Source organism: Rattus norvegicus, chromosome 5 (genome assembly GCF_021556685.1).
Source record: "Rattus norvegicus strain SHRSP/BbbUtx chromosome 5, alternate assembly SHRSP_T2T, whole genome shotgun sequence".
NCBI classification, from domain to species: Eukaryota; Metazoa; Chordata; class Mammalia; order Rodentia; family Muridae; genus Rattus; species Rattus norvegicus.
The window spans coordinates 155,668,763-155,681,451 of record NC_141538.1 but is presented as its reverse complement, the minus strand read 5'-3'; the positions used below and the strand labels follow the sequence as shown (position 1 = coordinate 155,681,451).

The 12,689-nt window shown below is 50.2% G+C and overlaps 1 protein-coding gene across 1 annotated transcript; it reads right to left on the bottom strand.

The window, feature by feature from the left end:
• Window positions 1–9,272: 9,272 nt before the first annotated feature.
• Window positions 9,273–12,041, bottom strand: 1700013G24Rikl (RIKEN cDNA 1700013G24 gene like). The gene is given in 2 exon segments (NM_001109567.1): window positions 9,273–10,252; window positions 11,975–12,041. A coding segment is annotated over 1 exon segment (861 nt). The 5' UTR covers window positions 10,203–10,252; window positions 11,975–12,041; the 3' UTR covers window positions 9,273–9,341.
• Window positions 12,042–12,689: the final 648 nt, after the last annotated feature.

The following is a 12,689-nucleotide window of genomic DNA, read 5'->3' as shown; positions in this document are numbered from 1 at the left end:
GTTACCCAAGCTGGCCTTGAACTTGTCTGCGACGCAGGCAAGTCCTGAGATTGCAATTCTCCTGCCTCAGATTCCAGAGCAGCAGGTATTGCAGCTTTTACATTTTTAGTGCCGGGGTTCTGGTTTATGTCTCAAGTGGAGATAAATCACTGTTCAGTCGGCCCCGAGTCCTGTCTGATCACTGACAAGTACACAGGTATAGATTTTGTTTCTGGGTTTTTTTTGGGGGGGGGGGAGGGTTAGGGGGAGGTTGTTTGTTTTGTTTTGTTTTGTTTTGCTTTGCTTAGACAGTATGTCTCATTGTGTAGCCCTGGCTGGCCTAGACCTCCCAATGTAGACCAGGCTGGCCTCCAACTCAAAGAGATCTATCTGCCTCCCTCTGCCACCTAAGTGCTAGGTCATGTCCTACGCTGTTCTGGTTTTGAGGTAGGATCTTTGGTAGCACTGGCTGATCTCAAGCACTCTGGATGCCGCCCTATCTAGGCTGAGAACTCCTCTCAGCCCGGACAGAATGTGATTCCTCTAAACATGACTTTAGCCTTGGTGGATAGCCTGCTGGTGCCCACCCCTCTCCCCATCTCCAGGGTCTTCACACTACCAAACACTTTCTTACTGCACCCCAGGTGAATCCTGAGGCTCCAGGCGGGAACCCCACACTGCAAATCTCCTGCTCTCCCTCTCAGATACCTCATGGAAGAGGGGTTCTTTGGGGGGAAAAAAACTTTGAAATACCTGTCTTTTTTTATTATTATTACATTTTTATTATAGGGGGTGTGGCACACATGCTGTGGGTGCATGTGTGGAGGTCAAAGGGCAGAGGTCAGTTCTCTCCTCCCCCTCGTGGGCTCCAAAGATAGAACTCAGGTTGTCAGGTTTGGTGGCGGCAGGCTGAGCCATCTCACCTACCTACCTGGAGGGCCTGCATTCTTTCCCACATGGTGACCAGCTCCCGGGACGATGACACGTCCCGGGAAAGTGTTTACACAAGTCTTGAGTGAGTTGACCTATTTAATCTGTCCTTCCTCAGCACGTGTGTGAACAAGCCCCACCTGTTTCTGTGGGGGAAAACTTATAACATCTCACAGGGCATGTATTGTTTAGGACGTGGTTTATGAATGCTACTCCAGAATCCAGCCTCTGAGCCAACCATAAAAATGGTCTTTATCAGTTCAGTTCCGTCACCGCGGCTCCCATCCCCCAAACCGCTTCAGTCAGGCTGGAATTCTTGGGGGCCCTATCCACCCCCTCACATTCCCACCCACAAGGCCCAGCATTAGCCTAGAAAGCTTCTATTAGTCCAGGAGTTGGATCACCACCAACGCCCTTGACCCTTCTCCAGGCAGAGCAGGCAGTTGTCCCTCACTGTGTGTGTGCTAGTGAGCTCGGTTGGCTTCTCGTCTTGCTTTTCTCACTTAACACGCTTTTCATAAACACAGTTCGATGTGTCAGGAAGACCAAGGCTACTTAAAAAGGAATCTGTGGATCTCTGCCAGCCCCCAAACTGTTTATCACCAGGCTGAGATAAGGGACTGCTGCTTCAGGGCATCAATCAACGGGGACACTGAGCATGTCCTTTTGCCCAGCTGACATTTCCCTCTCTGCAACCCTTCCCAGGATTGCAAGCAGCTCAGAGATTCCTATTTTGACAGAAGCCATAGTCATCTGTCCATCTTCCTCTCCTGTTGCTGTGGAGAGAACGCAGGGCCTTGTCCATGTTTATTGATTTGGGGGACGAGCTTCTAATGACGGATTGGAAGCATCGGTAATTTGTGAACGGGTGACTTCGGGTGGCCCTTTTACTGCCTTCCCATGATCTTGTCCCTTCTTTCTCCTCCCTCCCTTTTGCGACAGGGTCTCTCATATCAGAGGCTGGCCCAAAGTCGCTGCGTAGCCAAGCGTGACCTTGGATTTCTGATCCTCTTGACACCACCTCCCAAGTACTAGAGTTACAGATGTGTCCGTACAGATGTGTCGCTGTGTCTGTTTATTCAGTGCTGGGGGTCAAGCCTAGGGCTCTCTGTACCGGCTAGGCAAGTCCTCTACCAACTGAATTCCATTCCCAGCCCCTATGCAGAATATCTCTAAAAATCAATGACTTGATGGTATATCTCAGGGACACTCAGTAGGTGTCCTTCACCCACCCTTCCCTGTTGCCGGGTCTTTGTCCTGTCTGCAGGCCTTGGTTACTAAGCAAGCATCCTGGCCATGGCTTTTTGTCCATCCCCATGTTTACTGTTATAACTCCCTCTGTTTTTTAGAACCACAAATCTGAGGCCAGAGGAGATGGGGAGACTTCTGCGGGGACACAAATGGCCCCACCCTCAGCAAGGACCTCTTGACCCCTGGCCTCCTTGTTCTCCCTCATCTGCCTTGCCCTTCCTACTGGGCAGACTTTCCCTTCCTTTCCTTCTCGATTGTCTTTTACGAGGCTGTGAGCGCTCTGGACTGTTCTTGCCTGTTGTCTTTTTGCAGCCTGAGAGAAATCCTTTTGGAATGTCCTGTGACTTCTCCCTCCAAGTTCCCGGCTTTGTTCAATTGTTCCCCAGAAATTCCTGCCTGGCTAGGGGAATGGGGGGAGGGGGAGGACTGTGCATGAGGCTGAGGAAAAGTTGGCCGAAAATGTCAAGAGCAGTGCAGCCCCGAGCAGAGCATGGACTTTCATTGGTCTTATTATTGTTCCCCTTGTAAATCTTAACCCGGGAGGAGAAGGATGCAGTTTGGGATGGAGTGGAGTTCTAGTCCCAGGCATGGACAGAAAAAGCAGGGGAGAACGCCATGGAGCTGGGAGGGATGGGTGAGCTGTGGCCTCGAGGGGCCAGGAATAGAACGTGCATCTGGTACACACACTGGCAATAAAGAAAAACGTATTTCAAGATGGGTGGGTAGTAGCACACGCCTGTAATCCCAGCATTCAGGAGGCAGAGGCAGACCTATCTCTGAGTTTGTGGCCAGCCTGGTCTACAAAAGAAGTTCTAGGATAGCCAGGGCTACACAAAAGACCTTGTTTCAGAAAACAAACAAACAAACAAACAAACAAAAAAACAAAACCCAAACCAAAAAACCCCAACTTGTATTTGTTTTTCAGACTCCTGGAACTGTGGTATCAAATTATCTATTTATAAAGGACAACACTAAGTATTTTTTAAAGGTTTATTTATTTATTATATAAAAGTACACTGTGGCTGTCTTCAGACACACCAGAAGAGGGCCTCAGATCTCATTACAGATGATCGTGAGCCATCATGTGGTTGCTGGGATTTGAACTCAGGATCTCTGGAAGAGCAGTCAATGCTTCCAACCACTGAGCCATCTCTCCAGCCCCACTAAACATTTTTTTTTCAAATTTTGAGACAGGGTCTTGTGTAGTACAAGTCATTCCCAAAATCTTCATACTGCTGAGAATGATCTTGAACCCCAACCCTCTTATCTGTGTCCCAAGTGCTGGGATTACTAGAATGTGCCACCATGCTGAGTTCTTTGAGGTGCTATAGACTAAGCCTGGGACTTCGCTAGGCGGGCCCTGTACTGACAGAGCAGCATCTCCAGATCCCATTGTAAATGGCTTTTAGTGTATAAAAGCTCTCAGTGTTATGCTTCTGTTCCAGTGGTGTCAAAAAGCGAGGACCTTGAAGATCACATCTAAGATCGAGGTGGCTTCTGAGGAAACTGTCCTTTCATCCCACTGCTTTCTGGGAAGCACCTGTTGCAGGCTTTCTCTGCGCTGTGTAGATACCCTGACACTGAAACACAGTGTGGTGTTTACGCACCTCTGATCCTGGCACATGGGAGACGGACGTATGAGAATCAAAACAAGTTCAGGCCAACCTATTGAACATAGGGTTTGAGTCCAGCCAGGGGTACACAGTGACACCTTGTCTCAAAAAGAAAATAAAATGGGGAGCAAGGGGAATGTTGTTTTGGGTGAGTAGCAATCCCTCCTCCATTTAAACATTGTCCCTGATTTGTCCAATGCATTGTATTTTGGAGGCCACGTTTCTCTCCCCGTTTTTCTCTATTCAATAGGCCCACCAAACCTGACAATCCTTCAATCCCTGGGACCCATTCGATAGAAGGAGAGACCTCCAGACATTTGTCCTCTGACCTACACACATGCACCATGGGACTTGTTCATGTGCACAAGTGCACATAGAAAAATCGTTGTGAGGTCAGGGGAGTGCGGCAGGACACAGAGCCAAGAGCGTGTTCCAGGACTGGCAGCGTGAATGCCCCATGAACAGTGGCACACTTCAGCAGGTATAAAGGACTTGCTTGACCACTCCCCAAGCTGCGCGGACACACGAAGGAGATAGCACACCAGGCCACAGCATTGTTCAGCTGCCAGCATGCTGTTTCCTGTTTACAAGGTTCCCGCAGATGTGTGGCTTGAACTGCACTCTTGGGGGAACCTTCTGTGGCTTCAGGAGCAGGGAACCTTCTCAAATATGCGTAGTTTCTCTGAGCTTGTGAGAATCAAGCATCCACCCCAGAGAGCAATTCGGATCAAGGGCAGTGATCCTGTCCCTATGATACAATCTAATCCCCAGCCAATGGGCAAACTTCATGTGAGCAGCACCTACTACGTGCTGAGTCCTATGATAATGTGCGACATACATTTTGCGTGCACCCACGGCGCTCATTTGCAGAGCGCCTACTCCTTTCACACCGTGACCATGGAGATAAAGACGATGGCCTAGCGGTTCCAGATGCAGTGTCCTCTGATGATGCCAGGCCGGCTTTGAAAGCCACGGAGTTCCAGGCACTGTGTGGAAATCATTCACACTTGGCCCCTCTGTGCCACAGTGTCCTACCGCCATGAAATGTCAATAGTGCTTCCCTTAAAGCGTCACTGTGGTGATTAAACAGCTCAGTGCAGCCAGGTGCGTTGGCTCAGGGCCTCAGATGTCAGCCAGAGTCCTTGCCACTTCCTTTCCTAGTGACTGGGAGGGGTGTGGATGGAAGGAGGACTTATGGTGCCTCCGCTCCTGTCCTCACCTCTACTTCTGGCCCAAGCCTAAGTAACTGAGTCATGGTCTGCAGATGTATGCATTTTTAGGGACTCGACATATTTTGCTCTCAGAAAGAGGCATACCTCTTTTCACTGTTGCTTTGAGGAAAAGGCTCTCATAGTTCAGGCTTGCCCTGGATTCTTAATCCTCCTGCTTCGGCCTCCATGGTTACAGGGACCCACCACTATCTCTAGCCTCCTCCATTGTTTTAAAGGAATGCACAACCCAGAATTTAGTCAGGATTTAGCGACTAGTTACTAGAGGACCAGTTAATAGACAGATTTCATTTAAAAAAAAAAAAAAAAAAAAGAAGGGGTTGGGGATTTAGCTCAGTGGTAGAGCACTTGCCTAGGAAGCACAAGGCCCTGGGGTCGGTCCCCAGCTCCGGGGGGGGGGGGGAGAAAGAAAAAAAAGAAAAAGTCCTGTGCTGGAGAGATGGCTCAGTGGTTAAGAACACAGTTCAATTCCCAGCAACCACATGGTGGCTTATAACCATCTGTAATAGGATCTGATGCCCTCTTCTGGTGTGTCTGAAGACAGCGACAGTGCACTCATATACATAAAATAAATAAATCTTAAAAAAGAAGAAAAGGAGGAAGAGGAGGAAGAGGAGGAGGAGGAAGAGGAGGAGGAGGAAGAGGAGGAGGAGGAAGTCCCACTGTGGCATACTCCTTTAATCTCAGGACTTGAAGAGAAGAGGCAGGTGGATTTCTGAGTTTGAAGGCCACCTGGTCTACATAGTGAATTCCAAGCTAGTCAGATACTTTGTATGCCAATAATCTCAGAGGTTTGAGAAGCTGAGGCAGGAAGTTCATGAGTTCAAAACCAGCCTGTGACCTGAAGCTTAGAGACAAAGTGCTTATCTAGCATAAAGCCCGCCACCCCCCCAACCTCTCCCCGCCCCCCCGCCCCCCCCCCCCCCGTCTCCGTGCAACACGTAGCCTTGTCCTTGGGAAGAAAGAACTTTATCCTGTTGGATTTATCACTACCTACTGTGCCTATCTATGGGAAGGGACGGCCCTTAGATGCTTGCATTCATTCAAATGATGTGTAGTAGTGCCACTCTCCGGGCCCAGGATCCCAGACTGTTACAAAAGCAAGCCCAGCACTTCATTCACCTCTCTGCACCTCTGCTTCCCGACTGTAAACTCAACGTGACCAGAGGCTTCAGGCTCCTACAGTTTTGACTGCTTCTCCACGATAGACTGAACCATGTGAACTGTGAGCTAAAATAAATACCTTTGGGGCTGGAGAGACGGCTCGGTGGTTAAGAGCACTGACTGCTCTTCCAGGGGTCCTGAGTTCAATCCCCAGCAACCACATGGAGGCTCACAACCATCTGTAATGGGATCTGGCGCCCTCTTCTGGTGTGTCTGAAGATAGCTACAGTGCACTCATATACATAAAATAAATATTAAAAAAAAATAAAAATACCTTCTCCCTTCCACTACTTTGTTCTTTTATCAAAGCAACAGGAAAATAAACTAAGACATAACTCAAGTTGTTTTTCTTTACTTTTGTAATGTCATGAAGAATTGTCTTCTTTTTGAAGGAACTGAATATACCCAAAGCACTATATACATAGTGCCTGGTATATAGTTGAGTTAAGAAATGCTGGCTGGGGGCTGGAGAGATGGCTCAGCGGTTAAGAACAATGACTGCTCTTCCAGAGATCCTGAGTTCAATTCCCAGCAACCACATGGTGGCTCACAACCATCTGTAATGGGATCTGGCGCCCTCTTCTGGTGTGTCTGAAGAAAGCTATAGTGTACTCATATAAATAAAAATTTATAAAAAAAAATTAAAAAAAAAAGAAATGCTGGCTGGCATATTAACAGCGTGAGGTCCTGAGCATCCACAAGTGAGACTCTGTCACGCTTCTGAGGGTGGCAGTGACACTCTCGTGGAGCACCTGTGGGCCAGAAGGTCATGTCCACCAGCATTACAAAAAGGATTTACTGTGAGTCAGACTGGGCCAGGCACTGGTGGTGTTGAGAGGTGCCCTAGCCAAGGACCCTGCACTCAGGTACAAGGAAACTGGACCATTTTGGAGGTGAGTGTTTCTAGAAAAGCCAGGGGGAAGTATGGTCTTATGCCTCAGAGCTGCAGGAGCCCAGAACCAGGTCAAGATGGTGGCTTTGAGTAGCTGCACAGAGGGCTCTCAAACCAGCTCTGTTTCTCACCCTAGAGCAGAATGGATTCTGACCAACCATGTTGTATTCCTGTGACTGTCCATCTGGGGAATGAGAACTGGAGCTGTGGACTGAGGGAGCATCTTATTCTGGGGAGGAGAAAGAAGAAGGGACAGAGGATTGAAATTTCTGCATGCTGAGCCCTGACCAGAGGAATAATAAAAAAAAATGGGACTGAATTCGTGAACTGTGGACCAGGAGTCTCAGGCCTTTGTCCTTTCTTCCCCTTGTCCTTATGATCCCATGAGGGGGACACTTGGGCCTGTTACCTTCTCTGCTTGACCATAGGAACTGTCAAAGAGAGGCTTCAGCTGTTGCTTCCAAGGGCAAAGAACTCTGGGAGCCTCAGAATTCTGCCTTTTCTGAAGCAGCCCCCTTCTAGACTCAAAGGTGCAACTGGCTTTCCTGTTGCCAGGGAGACAAGGGAGTGTCAATAAGGACCAGGTCTCAAGCTTACAGCCATGCAGAATCGGACCCCAAGGTGGGCAATGACTGACGGGAAGCCTAGCAAGGTGGTTGGGGATGGCAGGAAATAAAGTACTTGTTTAAGTCACTCTTTGTTCTCAGACAGGAGACTCCAGGCCTGGCCTGGGACAAGAGCACACACTCAGGAACGAATTCAGAGGCCCTTTGATCAGTGAAGCTATACATCCAAACTTTAGATGGAGAGAACAGGTCTGGAGTAGGGAACAAAAGATCCGAGGCCTCAGCTGTAATCTGGGGCCTTAGAGTTCCTTAGCCAACAGGATCAAGGAGATGTTAGGTTCCTTGCGGGGCTGATATTCCAGAATTTAAGTCAGCTGGGATTTGAGTCCACAGTGGCTCAGGCAACATTTTCCAAGACATTCAAGCTAGTTGGGGGGAAAGGTCCCCTCATTCTACCAAGTCCAGATGGACTAACTCAATGACGTCAGGGAGCACCCCGGCAGGGCCACCCTCCATCCTGTGGGAAAGTCTATTCAACACATCTAACACTGCCATCACGAAGTTCTCTGTGTCTATCTATGTGCAAAAGGTCAAATAATGCCTGACCTTGACTCAGTGACTGCACAACTGTTAGCCCAGAAGTCCAGAGTTCTGGGCCAGCATAGGCTACATATGAGACCCCATCTCAGAGGGGGAAAATGGTGCTAAGAACAGGGCCTGCTGTGTGATAAAGGTTCTGCTAGAGGTAGGTCGGAGACTTGTGAGACTCTGTGGGGTTCACACTCGTTCGGCCAGTAGTTTTGTTCAATCAGGGCACAGTGTCAGAATTACATTTGTTCTTGACATGCAAAACTGAGGATCTGCTGAGATGGCTTAGCAGGTAAAGGCATTTGCTGCTAAGCCTGAGGACCTGAGTTCAATTCCAGCTAGACCAACTAGGACAGAAATGACTTCTACAAGTTTTCCTCTGAGTTCCATATCAACACACACACACACACACACACACACACACAGAGAGAGAGAGAGAAAGAGAGAGAGAGAGAGAGAGAGAGAGAGAGAGAGAGCAAGTATGGAGAGAGAGACCAAGTATGGTACTATGTATCTGTCATCCCAGCCCCCTGGAGGTAGAAACAAGAAGTGTTCTGGGTCATCCTTGGCTACATAGAATTTGAGGAAAGCCTGAGCTATGCAAGACCCTAATTTTTTGGTCAGTCGAGAAAAATGCCTCAATCGGATTAGACTGTAGGCCATTTTCTTAGTGGTTGATGGGGAGGAGAGGCCAGCCTATTGTGGGTGGGGATGCTTCAGGCTGGTGATCCTGGGTTCTATAAGCAAGCAGGTTGAGCAAGCCATGGGGAACAAACCAGTAAACGGTACCCTGGCCTCTGTTTCGGCGCCTGTCTCCAAATTAGCCCCGAGTCCCTGTCCTGACTTCCTTCAGTGATGAGCAGTGCTATGGAAGTCTAAGTCAAGCAAGCCCTTTCCCTCCAACTTGCTTGCGGTCACGGTCTTTCATCACAGCAATAGTGACCCTAGAACAACTAGAACAACAGCAGCAACAACAACAAAATGATTGCTTGTGTCGGGAGTTCCAGCCCGAGCGACTGAGTTAAGACTCCACTTTGGGGGGGCAGAAAAAGATCCCCCTGTTTTGTCTTATGATAATTTATTTTCCACACTGTGGCCATGTGCCCACTGGACAAGCCTGGCATCCAAATCACCACCAGCCCTCGGGCTTAGAGGTGGGCTCAGGAACATTCCATCCAGAGCGGATTGCTTCCCAGAACTTGGGCAGACGACCTAAAGAAAAGAACCCATTGCCAAACAGAGGGATCTCTGGCAGTTTGATCACAGGCCTCTGAGGCATCTCGACACTGAAAGTCTGGTTGTTAGGCCGTTGCTGGTAGTTCAAACCAGTGGAGCCACCCAGACACTGCAGGACTTTGGTGTCCCGAGTGGAAGGGACCAAGCAGTTGTTGGCTGGGGAGTGATTGGTGATGGCCGTGCTAGTGGTGGGAGTGGAATAGCTACGGAGTGGGGGGCGTTCCGACTGATCCAGGTAGAGTGAGTTAGCAGCTCGCTCCAGGTAGGTGGCCGCCAGCTGAGGCAAGCTCAGCGCTTTGGGGTAGCTGCTGCTATTAAAGACATTGGTGGATCTGTCCAAGTAACTGATGCCTTTGATGAGTTGATCCAGGAAGGTAGGGCTGGATGGGCACGATGGATGGTCTGTGCAGATCAGGCAGTGAGGGCTGCTCCGATGACAAGTGGGCTTTTTGGCTACCTTGGAGCCTCTCATCAGGTGACTCGTCTCTACACACCTGGAGTTGTAGGGGCGGCCCATGCAGACTTTCCCCAAGGGAAGTCCCGGGATGGCAGAGTAGAGGGACTGCTCAGAGGGGCCCAAGTAGCTGCTGGAGGTGCTTAACTCAGTGTCACTTGGAAGATGGGCACGGGGGCCCTTGCTGTTGTTTATACTGGGGTACTGGACCCAGCCTGGAGTTGGAGGAGGGAGGGATGTGTTGTTGGGTTGGCTCAAGCGGCTGTAAGTGTTGGACCGGCTCACCTGACGTCCAGACATCTTTCTGGTCAGTTCAAGTTTCTGAGGTGTGACAGCGTTTGGTTGGCTACCTGCCAGAGAGAGTCAGGTCAGCTCCAGGTCCTTGCCACCTCCCTCTCTGATCTCCTCTCCCAGGTTTTCCTCCACTTCCCCTTGCCCTCCTCTTCTTCTAAGCTCAGGACTTCTCCAGAAAGTACAAAAGAGGGGTGAGGCCTGAGGAGAAAGATAGGCCCATCAGGGCTGGAGAGATGGCTCCCGGTTAAGGGCACTGACTGCTCTTCCAGAGGTCCTGAGTTCAAATCCCAGCAACCACATGGTGGCTCACAAGCATCTGGAATGAGATCCGATGCCCTCCTCTGGTGTGTCTGGAAACAGCTACAGTGGACTTACATATAATAAATAAATAAATAAGTCTTTAGAAAAAAAGATAGGGCCATCAAAGTGACCAAGACCCCATGAGGGCATCAGGAAGAGGTGTAGGCGGATGGGGGTTGCCCTATAGAAAACATGGGGCTGCCTCTTCTTTGCACCTACATTTCTCAAATTCCAAAGCAGGGACCCCACAAAGGCCAAATGGCAGAATTTCTCATGTTGAGTGAAATAGAGACACCCAACAGCTAGCCCACAGTGGTAGCTAGCATACTTCATCGCCCCTCCCCCACCCCACCACCCTCCAGATCAGCTGTAGATGTGTCCCCTACCCTCGGTCCTTTGTCACCTCATCTATTCTTGCTGCAACCTAAGGAAAGTAGCCTTCCACTCCCAGTGACAGACACCCTTACTTCCAGCACAAAAGAGACAGAGTTCAAAAGGGCCGCCTTAGCTGCATAGTGAGTTCAAAGCCATTCTGGGCTACATGAGTCTCAAACCTTTCTGCCAAGTTGTTTGGTTCTAATCTTCCCTGACAGAGTGGGATTTCTTCCTTTGCCCCACTCTTTCAGGTCCTGAAGTAGAGGCTTTACTAGGGACTAAAACCTAGCCAGGCAAAGAAACGCCTCCTCCTCCTCCTCCTCCTCCTCCTCCTCCTCCTCCTCCTCCTCCCCCTCCCCCTCCTCCTCCTCCTCCCCCTCCCCCTCCTCTTCCTCCTCCTCCTCTTCCTCCTCCTCTTCCTCTTCCTCTTCCTCCTCCTCCTCTTCCTCCTCCTCTTCCTCTTCCTCCTCTTCCTCTTCCTCTTCCTCCTCCTCCTCTTCCTCCTCTCTTCCTCTTCTTCCTCCTCCTCCCCCTCCCCCTCCTCCTCTTCTTCCCCTTCCTCCTCCCCCTCCCCCTCCTCTTCCTCCTCCTCCTCTTCCTCCTCCTCCTCCTCCCCCTTCCACTCCTCCCCCTCCCATTCCTCCTCCTCCTCCTCCTCCTCCTCCTCCTCCTCCTCCTCCTCCTCCTCCTCCTCCATTACGCCCCATCCTGTCCCTGGCTAATGAAATCTCTGTAGTTTCTCCTTGCCCCTCTTGGGTCTCCGATACTGGTCAGTCCACCACCTCTCCTGGGATTCTCCCCAACTCCTGTGGGCTCTGCTTGAATTCTGATATTTGTTTAGTACCAACAGAGCAGTGTTTGAGCTCGCCCCACCCAGAAAACAGCTGCAAATCCCTCTCCCTGCCACAGCCCCTCAGCTGCCCTTGTCTTTTGGGTCTAAAATGGGTGGAATGTCCTGGCCTCTTCCCTGTCTGGCCCAACCCTACCTCCATCCCAACTCTAGAAAAACAAGAGACGACTGAGGGCTGCCCCAGCTCAAACCCCTTCCCTTTCCTGGTCTATGGGACCCCATTTGCCAGCCATCAGGCCAGCTCCACTCTTACCCTTTCTCTTAGGAGGTAGATGACATAGACCTCCCTGGCTCTCCACTGGGGACACCCTCTATCTGCCGCTCCAGACTGCTGGCCATGTCATAGAATCATGGAATCCTAAGGCAGTGAAGGGCCTTCTGGGCTCATTCTGACCAGGCCCCAGTCTCGGGGGCAGAAACTACTAGCAACCTTCCAGGACAGATGGGCCCTATTTTTGAACTCAGATTAATGTAACTGGTTTCCTTTTTCCTTTTTTCTTTCTTTCTCCAGTATTCTTTGTCTTTCTTGTGTTGAATTGAAAGAATTGTGTTAGCCCAGACACACCTCTGGCTGGCTACACATAACATTGCTGATCCTTTCTGTTGGGCCTCCTCCAAGGGCTGTCCTTTGGGGAACCCATTCTAGGGGACTGAGAGCAGTCAGCAGTTCTCTGCAGAGTACCTTCTGTGTGTTGGGGTTGGGAGGGAGTGTGAAGCCTCCTCAGGAACAGGTCTCGGGACTCCTTCCTGATCTCACCACCCCAACAGAGTCTGGGGCCCCAGGACTCATCCAGTGAATGAATGCAGAGCAAATGGTCCACGTCCTCCCCTGAGATCTCGTGGTATTTCCCAGGAAGAGTGTTTCTCTCCATCCCATTTTACCTCACATTGAAAATACAGTTCTGGGGGTTGGGGGATTTAGCTCAGTGGTAGAGCGCTTGCCTAGCAAGCCAAGGCGCTGGGTTCGG